This window comes from Athene noctua, chromosome 19 (assembly GCF_965140245.1).
Source record: "Athene noctua chromosome 19, bAthNoc1.hap1.1, whole genome shotgun sequence".
NCBI lineage: Eukaryota > Metazoa > Chordata > Aves > Strigiformes > Strigidae > Athene > Athene noctua.
The window spans coordinates 3,606,053-3,623,567 of NC_134055.1; the positions used below are offsets into that span (position 1 = coordinate 3,606,053).

A 17,515-nucleotide genomic window follows, 5' to 3' on the forward strand; every position below is an offset into this window, starting at 1 on the left:
CGCGCAGGCGCACGGCCCCTTCCGGCATGGGCCCGGGCGGCACCGGGCATGCGCGGGGAGGGCGGTGCCGGGCGGATGGGCGTGGCGCCGAGGACGAGCATGCGCGTTGAGCGCCCGCCTCCCCGGCTCCTGGCATAGAGCGTGCGCAAAGCGCGCGGCGAAGCCCGGCGGCGCGGCGCATGCGCAGAGCCCGCTCTGAAGCCCAGAGGCCTGACCTTCGTGCCCGGCCCGCCCGGAGTCCCCTCTGAGCATGCGCGGGGCGGGATGTTCGAAGGCGCGGCTGGGCCCGGCCCGGCGGTGAGCGGGGCTGAGGGCGGCGGGGCGGCCCGCGCGGGAGGGGGCCGGCGGGGAGGAAGGCTCTGGAAGGGGGCGAGGTGGCTGAGCGACGTGAGGGCCGGGAACATGGCGGCCCCGAGGGCTGGCGGCCCCCGGCCGGGCCCTGCCGGCACCCGAGGGGTCTCCCCGCGCAGGCCGGTGGCTGCAGCTCCCGAAGGGAGGGCGCAAGCGACGGCTGCCTGCTCCGAGCGACATGCGCAGAGCACACCGATAGTAGGCACGGGAGGGCCGGTATCACACGCGTGGGTTGGACATGAGCCTTTTCTGAGAATCATCTGCATATTTATTTATGTCTTTATCTGCTGCGGGAAGGAGTAACTCCAGTCTCGCAGTAACACGCAGGCTGGTCTTAATCTGTGAGGTGCGGACTGGCAGCAGCACTGAAATCAAGCACGGGAAGCAAAAATAGCACATAACCTGCCTGCAAAATGCAGCAGGATCAAGTTCTAGGCACTGGCAGTTATCCAAAGAATGCTGTTAGAGAAGTGCTGCAGCACAGCTGGGATGATAATGAAAACTAGCAGCTCAGAATAATGAAATGAGTTTAAAAAAATTGACCTTGGTTCTGTGAAAGGAGAATAGAAAAGTGAGAAACCAGAGCTACCGCAAAATGCTGAGTGGGGTAAAAAAATGTCAAAACATACCAGTACTGAATCAAAAAACTTTGCTTTCTGTGGTGCAAGCAAGGGGAATACTCTAAGGAATCATTCTGTCACCTCAGTAGATTTTGGCATCGGGCCCATAGCAGAACAGGACTGGAAATCAGCTGGATTTCTGAACAGTCTTCATATTTCTAAAGGCTTATGGTACTTCCTTATTATGCTTTTACTGCCTAATCCTGTAACTTTGAATTATAAATTTTTGGTTTTATCCTGCCTTACTAAGCAAAAGTAAGAAAACAAAGACTTGGCTTCTTGTATGGTTGGTTTCAGCTCCCTCCAGATGTACAGCAACAGTAAACAGATTGATTTCCTGTAAACTGCCATCTGCCGCCTTCTGATGTTCAGGAGAAAGTGCTGACAGTCTGCTTTTCCCCAGAAATAGCCAGTGGTTATAGTGTAGCCTTTTCCTTCTCACTAGAAGGTCTCAAAAAAATTGCAAAACTGATGAGAAATCTACTTGTCAGCACTTTTTCCCCCCTCTTTTTCCACAGTTACTAAAGGCATACTTTTTTTTTTTTTTTTTTAGGCTTAAATACAAAGTGAATAAGAATGTCAATAGTCACAGTCCAGCTTGGTCAATGTGGTAATCAAATTGGTCGTGAGGTGTTTAATGCCATCTGCAGTGATGTCCATGGCACACACGGGTTGTGTTCCAAGAAGGAGAATGAATCCTACTATGATGCTTGCAAAGAACGTTTTTTCTGCGAGGAGGAATCTGAAGGTCCAGCATTTAAGTGTTTGTTTCCATAGATGGTCTGGTTTCCAGCCTTAATACAGATAAGAGTACAGAAATAATAAAAGTCCTTTACCTGCAGTCTTGAAGAATTGTCACAGCCTATTTTCAGTCTTGAAGAACTGTCACAACCCTCTGCTTTCGTGACATTGCTAACAACCATGGAAGCAAAATGAGTGCAATAAGGTGTCAGATCCCAGAGCAAGTCTGCCAGTAACACAGCCAGGAGCTGAGCATAGATGCATCCATAATCTGTCCTTCCAAATGTCTGTGTATTCTGCTGTAGATAGATCATACCATGGAGTAGGACCCAGAGTATCTGAATTTGGTGTTATCAAATGCATTAAGTGGTTTCTTTCCTGAGAAATCTACGGTCTCTAGAGTTCAGATTTGTCTTTGCAACAATAGATGGTTTGTCAGAAGTCCAGGGCCTTACCAAGTCCCTTCTGTACCTGCCTGTACTGTCACATTAACAGTTCAGCTTATGCAGGTGGGAGGAATACAACTTGGGCCATGGTGCAAGTTCATCCATCTTCCCTAAACAAGTTCTAATATTGGCACGTTATTCTTAGTTTTGTTTTTCTTCCTATCCAGTACCTGTTGCCCGGGCTGTGCTTGTTGACATGGAACCTAAAGTAATCAGCCAAACCTTTTCAATGGCCGCCAGGTCTGGCTACTGGAAATACGGCGATCGGTCACGCTTCTGTCAGAAGCAAGGGTCTGGGAACAACTGGGCAAATGGGTATGCACAATTGTTTCAGGCTTCACTGAGGAGGCTAATCAGCTGTCTAGACTCTCCAGGAGTAGCACTATTGCAGCTGTGTGAGGTACAGAGTATGTCACATTAACCTGATTTAAGTTAAAGCAGCAGTATATAGAGCAGCGAAGTTTCTAAACCGCTTTTTGCAAGGTGAAGTGGGTATTTACAGTGAAAATGTAACATTTTAGAATCGAGTGACTATATTTGATTTAAGAATAGGAAACAATAAGGAGAGTTTATAAAGAGCTGTTTTACAAAATGTCACAGCTGAGGATCGTTTACTGCAGATAGAATGGATGACATAACGTGAGGTTTTACAAATAAGAAAGTTATGCTTTCTGCTTTTATTTTGATATAATCTGCCACGTCTCACTGTTTTTTTCTGTTACTCAACAGTTATTCTGTTCACGGGCCTAGACACAAAGAAGTAATAATGAATCTGGTGCAAAAAGAAGCAGAGAAATGTGATCGTCTCGGTGGATTTTTCACAATAATGAGCATGGCTGGTGGTACAGGATCTGGCCTGGGAGCGTTTGTGACCCAGTGTTTAAGGGATGCTTTTCCAACCTCTTTTATACTAAACCATGTGATCTGGCCCTACGGCACTGGTGAGGTGAATGTTGTATTTCCCAGAGATACTCTACAAGTTTATAATCACCGTTTATTTTTAAACGTCAAATATATGAAACCGAAATATGCCAGAAAAGAGGTACATTTTACTTTTAAAAAGTTTAACATGACAGCAAGTAACACAGCTAATTAATTGTTTGCCTAATATTTGGTACATGCAGTTCCACAAAAAAAAAAACCCTTGATAATATAAGTGCTGAAGTATAATGCAATTTCATGAGAATCTCTATTAACTAACTAGAAATCTCCCATTACGACAGAATCTCAGCATTACAATCAGTTCCCAGACAGATTTTATTCTAGCATGTTTGTAGGAAGTGAGATGGATAACATGATTTTCACAGGTCTTGCTCTCTTTCCATGAAAAAACTCTGCTAGATCTTGACCTCATTCTGCACTTTGGCAAAGAAAATGAATCACTTCCTAAATCGTAACTGAGGAAATGACAGTAGCCAGAGGATTATAAACTAGAAACAGATTAAGTTGTTTGACTCTCATTTGTGTGTATTTTTTGTTTGTTTGTTTCCAGGTCATTGTTCAAAACTACAACTCTGTTTTGACTCTGTCACATCTGTACCAGTCATCAGATGCCATTCTTGTTCATGAAAATGATGTCATCCACAAGATCTGTGCTCAGCTGATGAATATTAAACAGATCTCCTTCAGGGATGTAAATCAAGTCATCGCACATCAACTGGGGAGTGTTTTCCAGCCCACTTACACAGCAGAAGGAGGCTTACACTACAGCAGAAACCCATTAGGTACCTAACACAGAGCTGCCTAATGCATCCTCACACATCCTTCTGTAACCACTTCATGTTGTGAATTTAAGTTCCTCAGTCTCCTTATTCATGTATTCGGATACATCCCAAGTTTTAAGACAGCAAAAGTGAAGCAAAAGACCAAATTAGAAGCTCAGTCCCAATTTTGTAGCAGAGTCAAAAATACATTCCCCCAGCTTCTGGTTTAATTCTGTGCCAGAAGAACCCTGTTTCTCCTTTTTCAAATGATTATAGACACCCTTGTACCTATGTACACATTTCAGAGGAAATTTGTGCAGGATGTTAATTTTGGACTGGGTTTTACTTTTCACATTAGGTTAGAAGTTTGTATAAACTGAAACAAAAATGAAAGTGTTGTGTTTTGCTCAGGCAGAAGACAGGCTAGCATACAACTTGGTAGCAACAGGCTGACAGCTGCATCTTTAAGGGATTAGAGAAAGCTCCCTATATTGCCAAGAGTTTTGCTTGTAAAATTAAACTCTCACATCTGTCTGTCAATCTCTTTAGCGGTGCATAGGATCTTTGAGATTTTGAGCCAGACAATAAAGCAAGACAAGTCTAACAAGAGCGACTGACACGTTCGTGTAGAACTCAGTAGGATGTGTGTCCATATATTTTTCAAATTAAAACTTAATAGATCCAGCTTTGTTTCTTACCTTAAATTGCTAGATCTTTATAAAATTCCTCACTCTCTTCTCCTATTTTAGCTAGCCTATGCAATATTTTTGTCCAACATGAGCAGCTGTTAATTTCTTCTTTCAGGAGACTTAATGGAGACATTAGTTCCACATCCTGAATTCAAGATGTTGGGTCTTCGTAACATACCTCAGATGCCTGAAAACTCCCTCGCTTATAGCGCGTTCAGTTGGCCTGGACTCATCAAACATTTAAGGCAGATGCTCATTGCTAATGCTAAAATGGAGGAAGGTAAAAAGCATTCACACATTTTCAGTATCCATCACTCTTTAAGCGTTTATTTTTACAGATGAAATAAAGTTTATTGTTTTGTGGAGCTCGCTGCCTAGCTTTAGTCAGTTCAGAAAGGAGTTTCTGCCCTCAAGACAGCAGGAATTTGCCTCCACAGTGCCAGCTGCTCCTTTAACTATTCACTCAGCTGCCACAGCAGCTCCTGCCTCGCTCCCAGACATCTCAGTTAATTATAACTATTGAAAATATGCAAAACAAACCAACAGTTTTTGGCCGTGCGCTTAATTTACATGATTCATTTAGAACATTCCTTGGATAGTTCTGCTATGCTTTTACTTTTTACACCTTCTAATAAAAACCATGCTTAGCTCGCCCCTATCATTTACACGGGGAATTCAGTATAGCTTCCAGTTATGCAAAGAATGGGCTGGCAGACTAAGTATAGAAACGAGTATCCATTTTCTCTGGTAAGACTAGTGACTACCAGGCAAATACTGCTGGATTAACACTGGTTTTTCTCTAAGAATTGTGTAATTGCTGTTTAACTAATTGCAGAAACTACAAACCCTGCTATGATGACAGCTTGGGGCACAGTGTTACTTACCATCTGACTCTTTAGCTAGTCTGAATCCAGGTTTTATGAAACACTTTGCTTTTATCTCTTTTTTTTTTTTTTTTTTCCCAAATCTCATAGGTATTGATTGGCAAGTACAACCACCACGTCTAGGCTCCTCCCTCTCCTCCAGCCATTCCACCAACAGGCCCCTGCACTTCAACACTTCCATTGCCAACCTGGTTATCCTGCGAGGAAAAGATAGCCACAGCGTAGACTTAGGTAAGAAGGGAAAACATGCTACTTCAGTGATTCGTGTTTCACATCTCACTGTCTTCTTTGCAACCATATCTGATGAAAGTGAAAAAACCCCAAGGCCACTGGGGTCTACTGGTACTAGTACTGGGGACTACTAAGGTCAATATTCACCCTAAAAACATTTTAAGTCCAAGGCCACGTTGTCTAATTGCTCAGGGCTGCTACATTTGCAGCCAAGACTTCTGTGTTTCCTGAAGCACTTCAGGGAAGTAGCAATAGACTGAAGTCCATATATATGATGGGATTCTTGGCTGTATTGTCTGAAAATATATTTAACCACTTCTGGAGTGATGAGCATAGCTTGCAGATGAAGTACTGACACAAGAGTATGCTTCCAGATAATCTAATAGAAGCTGTTCAAAGCAGTTATATTTTCAACAGGCTGACCACTTCGCAGATTTTTTTTCAAGGCCTGAATTGATCTGCCAAGCATTGACTAGGTCACACAGGACTACCGAGAACAAGATGTAGGAGCCTGGAGCTTCACATTTGTCAAAAGGGTTCTCTTATTTTTGCTACAGGAAGTTTCCAAGATCCCTCATTATACACATCGTGGCTAAACCCTCGGGATGCTTTTAATGCATGGAAAACACCCAGAGCATTTAACAAGTATGAAAAGTCTGCTTCTTTGGTCAGCAATAGCCAGTTCCTGCTGAAACCTCTTGACAATGTTGTAGGAAAAGCTTGGAATATGTTTGCTTCCAAGTAAGTGAAAATAATTATGGTGATACTTCATTAATAACTGCCAATATCTTCAGTGGTAGCAAAATCATTCTAAGTATAGCTCACTCTTTCAGGAAAGTAATGGTGAATAAGCATGAAAACTGTTCCCACACTTTGTGGAAACGTTTTTATGCTTGAAACATGATGGCAGGTGAGGAATACAGAACAGTGCTTATGTTCTGTGGATGAATGAGACCAGAGATTCTAGTCCTGTCAGTCTGACTATTTTCTCAGTATTAAAACTCCCCAAATTTAGTGCATTCCAATGTGACCATTCTAAAAATAACACATAGAAACTCTTTTACTGATCATATAGTTTCTAAATTGTGTACAGGCATGCTGCCCAGTCTGGGGAAAAATGTTGCTGGGTCAGTTCTGAAGCATTCAGGGGATTTGTGTGTTTATTAAGGCTCCCATGCTATTAGTTTGATTTTTCATTAGAACCAAGAAATCTAGAAAAAGAATTGCCTCTTTACTTTGATCGTCGTGAAGCCAAGGTTACTGCATGTCACAGCAGATGCCTGCTAAACATGAGTTTCTAGCCCAGGAAATCTGCAATTAAAAGTGAAATGAGGAAACCTGCTGTCCCTAGCTGTGCTCTGGGTTTTACCACCTGTTACAAAAGCACCAGTGAGGAGAAGCCAAGCTAGCCTGCACACACAGGTTTTGGCTTTGATCTCTAGAAATTACTTTTCTCATTTATTAATCCCTTTTCCTTCCATTTCACAGATAGTCCAATTTTGTTAGCTGCAATTTTGTTTCCTTAAGCAATACACAAATTTATAAAACCTATTAGAAAAGATTGGAAGGGACCTTAAAGATCATCCAGTTCTCACCCCCCTGCTGTGAGCAGGGCCACCTTCCACCAGCCCAGGTTGCCCAAAGCCCCGTCCAACCTGGCCTTGAGCCCTTCCAGGGACGGGGTAGCCACAGCTTCTCTGGGCAGCCTGTGTCAGCCCTCACAGGGAAGAATTTCTTCCTTAGATCTAATCTGCATCTCCCCTCTGTCAGTTTAAAACTGTTACCGCTCATCCTATCCCTACACCCCTGATCAGTAAGTATGAATAACAAAACGAGTTCAAGAGAGCACAGTTTAAACTAACCAGCACAGTTATTGGGTGGAAATCAATCTTCATTTGAAGTTTTTACAATAGCTATACAGTCTGATTTCATGTGTCAAATTCTTCACTATTTTCTAATGTCTTACCCATTTTCCTACTGTGACTTCACCACACAGAGCCTACATTCACCAGTACACTAAATTCGGAATCGAAGAGGAAGATTTCCTGGACAGCTTCACAGCTCTGGAACAAGTGATCTCCAGTTACACCATCCTTTGATTATTATTTTTTTTTTAAATACTCTGAAATAGAGCTTTCCTGAAAGAACCCAGTGCTGGAAAACCTTCCGTCAACTTCCTGAAGTATATAAATTACTGGACTGTAGCTATTTTTGTCTTGTAAGCAGTGTGTGTGTGTGTGTCTTAGAACAGCAAGAACTGAATCCAAAATTAATATATTCATATGGGCAGGTATTATTCATTTTTTATATATATAACAGCTATTTTTCAATACACTTGCTATGTACTGTAGCTGAGTCTTTGAACATCGTTTTTGGCACTTGGGTACTTTTCATAAAGACTGTCTATACAACGGGATTCTTTTCCAGGCTAAACTCTCAGCATCTAAACTATCATGAACTAATGTGTGATAAAAATTGTGTGCTTGACTACAGTAGTAAGGCATCCCTGATCCTCCAGTTTCGATTTTTCATGATAACACTTCACCCTAAGAATGCTTCAATATTGATAAAAATTAACAGTATCAGAATTATTAATCCAAACTCCATTCAGGTATCATTCAATATACAAACAGTGTGCCACGTGTTTCTTTAAAGCAAAGTAAGACATAGATTCTATTTGAAGGACCTTAACCTTGACAAAATAGTGGAAGTTTTGAACCATCTTTTTAAAAAAGGTATGAAGGTTTCTTCATTTTTCTGTCATCCTCAAGTTATATTAGAGATTATAATGAGTTATGTGCTTTTCTGGCCATTTCACTGTGCTGTGTTTTCAACTGGTGTTACCTACCACTTGGGAAAAAAAAAAAAAAAAAAAGTCCCTGCAGCAATCAGAGGTCTTGGCTATTTATTATAGGCAAACCAGGTTTAAGAAAAACTACCAACTCTTGCTCTTCTTCCAGTAAGTTAGAAGCAGGTAGGTTTTTTTAAATCAATTTTTTTATTTAAACATATTTGGGAGGAGAATTGCTGGTAGATTTCAAATGTAAGAACTTGTATTATAATAAATATAAATTTTATAATTTCAAAAGTCGGTTTAAGAAATGGGCTGGTTCTTGCACAGATTTTACCACGACCACAAGGTGGTGCCCCTGGGAAGCTCCAGCCTGCAAACACTCGGCTGCACCAGCCTGATAGGAGGAAGAGATTGGAGTAGTTCGTGGGGGCACGGACTAGATGTTTATAAAAGAAAAGGTTACGGTAGAATTCAGGATAATGTTCCAACACTGAGCTTTCTTCTGCCTCTGTTAGCTTTTCACTTAATGGGAGGGAGAGTTTTTGGAATTCTTGCCACTCCTCCCCCTTCGTCACACTGTTCTCCCACAGAAATAATCCCACTCACTGTTAAATAGGTATGCCAGAAATAGGAGTGAAAAAATCCGTCTCAAGGACTTCCCTTGACAAGTGGGCAAATCTCATAGTTGCCCTTCAAGTTTTGGGGCTGTTTCATGCCAGGCTTCTGAGCTTTTAACTAAAAAGATGAGCACGCACATAGTATGATGCTAAATAAGATAAAGATGTTTGCAATATGGCTAATGATGCCCACAGAGAAATCTTACCCTGTTAGACATTCTGATTTAGATTTTAAATCCTTAATGAATTAACAGTGGTAAAAGTAGAAGTGGCCTTATACTTCTGCTAGGCTTCAGTTAGAGCACAGCTGGCACTCTGTATTACTTTTAGCTTTATTTCCTTTCCTAATTTCATTTACCTCTTCACTTTCGTTCAGGTCAGGTACAGAGGCACTAAAATCCACTCCTGGAGCACCTGTGGCAGCTCTGGCACATGACACCTGGAACAGCAAACAGACTTCTTGGCAAGATTCAAGTAACTATGATTAAATCTGAAGAGAATAAGTAAGTACTGAGGCTAAGTTCTCAATTGCTCAGATACACCCACAGTAATGGTTGTGTCAGTGCAAGCCTCGGTGGATGCTGAAAAATTTCATGGTAGCTTATAGACAGGCAATGTTAATCTCATGCCTTCAAAAAAAAAAAAAGTTTCAACTGCCTGTTAGTGGTAGGGCAACCTTCAGCACACATTAAAGTTGAGTCTAGTCCTAGTTCATGCATAAAAATTACCTATGTAAATTAAAAGTTACATTGGTGCTTCAATTCAATAGCTAAATGATTAAACATACAGGGGAAAGAATCATCCGTGGGGTGGGTGGGGAGAACACAAGAGGAAAGGCAAAGTGGAGAAAGCAGATAGGGTAAATACACCCAATAACTTGCAGAAAGACACTTGACATTTATGACAAAATATTTTGACAGTATTTTTCTTGCAGAACACAGTACATACTCCAACAACTCGGTCTGGTTTGCTTTCTGTTTTCACTCAGCTCCACTAATTCATTTTAGGAACTCCCTCTCAAAAGGGGAAGACACAATAATCATAATTCAACTATTCAGCCATACTTCAAGCCCTACACTGCTCAGTAAAATTTCAGTTATTTGGAAGTTCAAAACTGCATATAATTTCTGCTATAGAATATTATTTGCAATATTATTTTTTTTTCCCCCCAACAAAATCACTTCCTGACAGCTCAGAGCTAGGGGACTGTTGTGATCAAAAGGACTTTTCTGGTGTGTTTTTCTCAGTTTCAACCATTGTCTTTAGCTTGGGTATTTTCACAGAAGAAACGGGAGGAAAGATTGCACAAGAAGTTAAGATAAACAGCACAGGCAATTCAAGTTTGCAAGGAACAAAGGGTCAGGAAAGGAGACGGTATGGTGAAGTTTTCCCTCCTCCCTCCTTCAAAAGGTACAGGATGTTCAGCAACATAGAAATAATTTTCCCTCGTGTTTTCAAGAGATACCAGACTGAGAACTTCTTCCAGTATCCAAAATGAGAATAGGTAATTTCATCTCTAAACAACCAACCAACTCCCAAAAATGCAGACTCTTCCTCGTTGTTCCACAGGACAGGTAAGAGATTTTTAAAAAGCTAAGGACAGATAAATCCCCTCAGAAACAAAGAGAGCAATGGTTTATTGTACTGCTATATCGGTAGGTAACTTGATCGCAGAAATAATCTCACATTACCTCTATGTATTCATAATTCTGAGCATGAAGAAAATAGAGCAGGCACTTAGTGCACCTGTGAATGATATAGACCCCCTTATCCATTCTGTAAAGGGGCTTTTATTATTTATAGCTTATGTCACTTTTGGTTAACAGAGCAGGATATTTGGAGTTTTTTGTTTAAGTTTGATGGCAAAATTTGGGCCATGTCAGGAAATACAGCACACAGCTAAGATGTATAACCCCAAAGAAAAAATAAAAATATCCTTATTCAATCTGTAGTTATAACATATGGAAATATAGAGGAAAGCTTCGCAGCTGAAAGACAGAGCTAGACCAACAGATTTGTTACTGCTTAAGGAGGATACTTCTAGAAGAGCTTGTTCAGTCTGGATTTAGGGAAAATACTCCTAGTTCCATGGGAAAACAAGTTTTTTAGAGCAGCCATAGAGGATCACAACCATCAGCTAAATTTTGACAATAAGATTCCTCAAAACCACAAAAAAAAAAAAAAAAAAAAAAAAAAAAAAAGAGGTGAGAACAAACGTGTCCCTGTTGTATTAGCTGTTCTAATTCCTTTCATTGCTCTGGAGAACAGACTGACAGGAATTGTTTTAGGTATCTCTAGGGTTCTTCCTGTTAGTGTTTTTCACTGCTGACCTCCGTTCTGAAATTCTCACACCCTTTCCCAAACTAAGCCTTCGGTTTTGATCTATGGCTGGATTCCTCTATTTTTTTCCCCAGGATGTGGAGAGGGTCAAAGCGCCAGGAAGTGAATAGCTATTACCAAATATTCATCATCTACAATTATATTAGAAGGTGAAATAGTCATTTTCTATTTTATTGATAAAAATAATTATGTAGATAAGTCAAAGCCTGGAAGAGGGCCTTTATTTCATTAGAAATTAATTTTAATGAGGTAGATCAAAGGTCAGCAGAAGCCAATGGCTCAATGAGGCAGGAACAACAGTATCAGTAGCCTTGACCTAGCTAGTTTTAGGCAAACTACCCACAGGATGTCCATAAACCAAGGAACAATGCATCAAATCTCACTATTGTTTTTTGTAATGGACAGGTGCAGCTCACTTGGAAGTTGATTCAAGGACTCTAAGTATAGCAAACATATTTATGAATGGGATAACTTGTATTTGGCCATCAAAAAAAACCTCAAACCAGGAACAAAAATTAACCTGTTACAAATACTTTAAACATATAGTAACTGTCTGGCAAGCGACAGAGCACTGATGTAGTTACAGATACACTTTACTGGTGCTTATAAGGTTAGACCGACTACCAGTATAGAAAGGATAGAACCTCAGTGTAGATATATAAGGGGTTTTCAGGAGGATTACCTGCACAGATCTATCAAACTGAAGCAGCACAAGATTGAGGACAAAAAAAATCCGTGGTTTCCACAATATCCAGGATTTTATCAATAAGAGAGAAGGAATTTATATTCAAATTACCAGCTGATACACTACTGGGAAACATTAAGGTACAAAAGGATATTGAATGAATAAATTATTTCCTTCTTGTTAATAAATTTACAGTAGATAAATATTATGAAATGAGGGACCAAACATTCTCAGATGCCCAAGTGTGCTTTACAGAAGTCTGCATTTTGCTGGCCACCACTTCAAAAACCGCACAAGAGTCATCAGGAATGTGATTCATGGATCTGATAGGGTACAAAAAAACTCACAAAAGGAACAGAGCTGCTGCCCTCTCTCCACTGCTTTCAAGGGCAGCCCAGACACAGCTTTACAAGGCAGCAGATTCCAGTGGGGGCTTCCTCCTGGAGCCTCCTGCCTCTGGGCTTCCTACCCCAGCTCTGCCCGTGCTCCACAAGCCAGCCCAGACACTCAGACAGCCTTTAACTCGTCTGGATGTAGAGCTGATAATCCTGAATTTTAACTGTAGAGCCTTTCCGGCTTTTTCAGTCAAACTCGAAATTCACAATGGTCCCTTCTGATTTCACATTGTATGAATCCTCTCCCTCTAGACAGCCACTTCCCCTCTATCCGGGTGGGGTAATGAGTCACTTACCTCCGTGATTCAGCAGAACCTGCTTAACCCTTTCCCAGAAGCAGGAACAGCTGCAGGGAGGGTGGTGTTTCAGACAAGTGTTATTGCCAACCCTAGGGACCCCCCAAAAAAAGGTAAAGATAGCCCAAGATACAAGATTAGAGAAGCTGCTTCTGCTCATTAGGAAATTCAAAGGCAATTGTTAGAGGTATAAATGTGTTCCATGATAGAGAAGTCTAAACCTTAACCCCATGGGTCATACAAGCCTGAAAGATTCTAAACAGTGACTTCTAACAATCTAGTGGTAGAAAGCAAAGGCACAAGGCCTCTGTACTTATCTGTGTGAAATCAGACTGCAGAAACCTTGTCTGTTAGTCTTAAAAGCAGAAATTTAAGAACACTGGATATTACACCATAAGATAGAAAAATAAGTAAAATGAGTATGCTCTCTAGGCCAAGATTCCTATTTTAAAAGTAAGAGCAGTAAGTAGAGAAATTAACTAAAATAAGACACTGGTTAATGCAAAAAAAAAAAAAAGACAGAATAAACATTGCTTGAGCTTTAGTGAGCTATGAGCTTTCTCACTAGTTATACATGATGAGAAATAAATACCATCTTATATGGTGTATTTGCATTTAAATGGGTGTGTTCTGCAAAAATGATTATTGTACATATTTGGTTACATGTGCAATGTAATGTTTACTTAAAGGCTCACAAAAATATACTTCAGTTGCCTGAGAATGGTGTAATTGTGGTCAGATGGCATGATTTAATTTGAACTTTTGCCCAGCAGTCTCCAATATGTAATAGATCATTCACAGGAGCATGTAAGCAGAACACGGCCCAAGGAGCCAAATGGAAAGGAGCCTTATCCCACACGCTGAAGGTGTAATAAAATACTCCGTACTTGGTTGGCAAGGGCAGCTGTAGCTGTTCATTATAATATCCTCAGTAAGTATGGTGAGAGCTGGGCAGTAGTTCAGAGCTACTGCTCTCCAGATGGCTCAGAACAATACTGAGTTCAAGAATACATATTTCCATGTAAGCCTGCTTGCTGCTGGCTGTCAGGCATTTCTGCCACTTGCAGAGAAAACACTGGGAGATTTCCTCCCCACCCCACTTTGGGCAACTTCTGCCTCTATCACTACCTGATTCTGAGTCATCTAGTCAGCAACTGCGTTTATGTAGTTATCTGACATTGTAAACCAGCAATCTCTCCTTCCTAGGATGAACTTTGGTGAAGAAAACTAATGTAACCATTAAAACTTAACTGTTAAAAACATAAATTTGGCAACTGATGAACATAAATCCAATTAAATACTCTTTTCCCAAGAAGAAAGCTTCCATTCCCTCCCTCCCAAACATTAACTCAGGCTTTCACATTATTTTCCTCTATAAAGATTTAGTCAAGCTTTTCCACAACACAGGTATTTTCACAGTGAATTATTCTTCTACAAAAAGTACATACAAACCACATACAAACCTGTGAAAGGGGAGTTTATTCTTCGATTACATTATAAAGGAAACGTGAGCGGGCTTTAGTACACATGGGGTTCTGTTCAAGCTGAACAAAACTCCAGTCAACAGGCCTGAACTTGTCCAAATACCATTAAGCACCAAGGCCAGACAGGGCTACCGGAAGGACTAAGAGACATCAGTGACAGTTTTAAGCTAGAACTCTCAGGATCAGGTCTGCCAAACAACAATTAAAACACTCCTTATTCATTTAATTGGAATGATCCTCTCTCAGCCACAGCTGAGCTGTTTTGCCAAAGGATAGCACAGCAGATTTCCACACTTCACTTAGAAACACCAGGCTCCTCCTGGGCAGCCGTAACAATTCTAGCTCATGCACAAACGCTGCAGTGTGATTTGCCCACACTGTTGGGTTTAACTTCTCTTTAGCAAGTGGTTCTTGTTAACAAGTGGTTGTGCACTTGCAGAAGTGTTTAAAACAGAAGTTAAAGGAGGCAACAGAATTAAAATCACCAATTTTATTAGCATAGATCTAGTAGAAATACTGCTTTGAAAGTTTTTTTGGCATCCATTACTTCGAGCTTCACTAAATACCAGCTTCAGACATCTTTAAAGTTTCACTTTTCCTGCTGCTCCCCACCTAGAGTCTTATGCAATACACATGGATGCATGTGACTGTATGTCACAAGAGGTCAGCTGGACTGAGGTGAGACATAAATCAAGGAAACAGAGAAATTAAATCTGTTGTTTTGAAAATATCCTAAATATTACAGCTCTTGAGAAAACAGCTGCAGCAAACAAGAGGCAGAGAGCAGCATGGTTTCTTAACAGATCAGTGATTTTGTGAACATGGTTAGATTTGTATGACTTAAATCTAAATGTGTATTTTCTCTTTATGCAGGTCCAGTTTTTTATAGAGACAGAAAAGCAATGCTGAGCACATAAACCTGCTTTTTCAAGCCTTGTCAACAGATGGAAGGAGCCTAAGAAACATGCAGCACCAGGAAAGACACAGTCCCTTAAAACTCACACGGTTTCTACACGTAAGTGTTAGCCTCAAACAAAGTATTTATGTGGTTTAGTTAGCAGCAGCTTCTGCAACAGAACTGCCAGTTTCTTTCCTGACAACATGGGAGAAAAATCAAGGTACCACAAGATCACTGCATGCAGACAGAACTAGCTTTGGGAAACTTATCTAATCTCTTAGACAGTTTTTTTGTCAGATGGTTCGAGGCAGAATTGAACCTCCCCAGGCACACTGGGCACTGGCAGTGCCTGTGCTCACTCAGCTTAGAGCTCTGGCTGACTCCTTCCACCAGATCAATGCCACCTTCCAGGGAAATGGCTTCAGACTGTGGAAATGTCAGGCAGAGGCCATAGGTGACTCCCTGCAGACTGATGCCATCAGTCATAACCGTGATCACAATCTTGTGTAAAACCAGGCTAAGGAACACTTGGGTGTAGTTCACACAATTTGCCTAGATCTATCTATGACAGAAGTGCAACACTCCATTGAGCAAAAAGCAGCTAAATGACACAATACCCAAGACCACAAGGAAACAAAAAAAGTCCCAACCAACCACCTCTTGTGAGGAGGCACAATCAGACCTGCGTGGCCTGTTCTGCCACATTTGCATTAAAAATAAAGCCAACCCAAAACTGGTGGATTGTGCCTTAAATCACACGTACTACACACAGAGCCATTCCCTCCTGCACAGCGCAGCAGTCACCAGAGAAACGACACCAACTCACAGATTTTAGGAGGATAGAAAAGCAGTTTCTGAGGCCATGGGAGAAGGGTGTGGCTTGCAGGGCAGTTATCAGGGCAGGGAACAATACACTGAGCTGACAAGTCCTATCTCTTGCCTTTCATCAGGAAATAGCAGCTAGTTTCCTTATTACCAGCTGCCTGGGCAACTCATTTAAGCTTCTTGGGAAACCAGAAGAACAATTAAGCTGGGAGTGACTCCCTTGAAACACGGAAGATGCAGCACGTGTACTTATCCATATCTGAACAGTCCTCAAATGAGGTTCAAAGACAGACGACCTTTGATTTCATGCTAATATAGGCAGTGCTCCTTGAATCATTCCATGAATCAATAATAATAATAAAAACACCCTCTAGCACAATAAAGGACAGTGTTAAAGACAAACTAACACAAAGATTGGCCCATTTAACAGGTTCACATTTGTTTTACCACAGCTGAACATCACTAGCAGTGAATAGGCTGGATGACTTCACTTGAAATTCAGCAATAATCAGCTATTTTTTGACCAAAATACCACTTTGCTCAATTCTTGACACATGCCAGGAAGCCTGTTGCAGATTGCTGGGCTCTTCCTGTTTGCTCCTAGCTGGAAGGTGATACAGCCAGACATCCTTTGGACATTTGCTGAGTTTCTGCATTTGAGCTCCTTTCACTCTTCTGAGAGCTAACCCCGGTTGTTACAGCCTCCCCCATTCACACCACTACCAAACCAGTGTTTTGCTCCTTTTATGAAAGCTGAATGAATGCATCAATAAGCAAGTGGAACAGATAAAGAGGCATTTCATGCCCTCAATTAGAGGCTTGAATTGGGAAAGTCACAGCCCTCTCAGTTTTTCAGGATAAACCTTTTAAAAATGAGTTAGTAAGAGCATATGCAAATATTTACCCTCAGTCTAGTTCTGAGAGCATTAGCAGGGTGTTTCACAGGGAAGGCAATTGCTTCACTCCCTGTTTCCTGAAGAGGTTACTGCATCCACCAAGGCTCCTGCAATTAAACCCTCACCTGGACCAGCCTGCTCTCAGCAAGCAGGGACAGCCCAGCAAGGAAACCCACCTTGGCTCTTGCTCTCCCACTTAGTGCTGTGGTCTGGAGAAAGCTGGGCTAAAGGCTTTTTATCTTTTTGCCTTCCAAAAAATAATAAAAAACTCCCAAACAAATTCACAGAAAAAAACACCTAGAATTTTAAATCTCAGAAGAGCAGTTTCAATTACCTTATATATAATTACATTCAACCTTTTAACTGCTGATTACAAAGTATTTTTTAACCATGTGCTTCAAAGAAAACTGAATTACTTTCACCTCCATGGAACACAGCCAATCACCACTTGTACACCTGCAATCAATTTTGTTCACTAATATTTATATTTGTGCTTGATTATCAGGGAAACATCCACAGTATTTGTGCTTGCAATTAGCACTGCCTGCAGTGAGAGGGAGGCTGGTTCTAACAAATTAAATAACAAAACCCAAAGGCACAGCAGGGAAGGACTTTCTGGA

The 17,515-nt window shown here is 41.2% G+C and overlaps 1 protein-coding gene across 2 annotated transcripts; it reads left to right on the forward strand.

Annotated features, from left to right (window-relative positions):
- Nucleotides 1-266: 266 nt before the first annotated feature.
- Nucleotides 267-17,012, forward strand: TUBD1 (tubulin delta 1). Of its 2 annotated transcripts, XR_012634821.1 has the most exons (11): nucleotides 267-297; nucleotides 1,525-1,719; nucleotides 2,326-2,473; nucleotides 2,888-3,104; nucleotides 3,651-3,882; nucleotides 4,666-4,830; nucleotides 5,525-5,665; nucleotides 6,223-6,406; nucleotides 7,662-8,400; nucleotides 9,453-9,579; nucleotides 15,150-17,012. XR_012634821.1 is itself a non-coding variant. In XM_074922634.1 (9 exons), the coding sequence occupies exons 2-9, from the start codon at nucleotides 1,548-1,550 to the stop codon at nucleotides 7,762-7,764; spliced, it is 1,362 nt and encodes a 453-aa protein (XP_074778735.1). In that variant the 5' UTR covers nucleotides 267-297; nucleotides 1,525-1,547; the 3' UTR covers nucleotides 7,765-8,513. The 2 variants fall into 2 exon arrangements, 1 of the variants encoding a protein (XP_074778735.1); XM_074922634.1 differs by lacking the exons at nucleotides 9,453-9,579; nucleotides 15,150-17,012 and having other exon boundaries at nucleotides 7,662-8,513.
- Nucleotides 17,013-17,515: the final 503 nt, after the last annotated feature.

Coding starts and splice junctions, on each gene's coding strand:
- TUBD1 (XM_074922634.1), top strand. CDS start 1,548: ATGTCAATAGTCACAGTCCAGCTTGGTCAATGTGGTAATCAAATTGGT. Junction 1,720..2,325: donor CTGCGAGGAGGAATCTGAAG/GTCCAGCATTTA, acceptor CTTCCTATCCAG/TACCTGTTGCCCGGGCTGTG. Junction 3,883..4,665: donor CTACAGCAGAAACCCATTAG/GTACCTAACACA, acceptor TTCTTCTTTCAG/GAGACTTAATGGAGACATTA.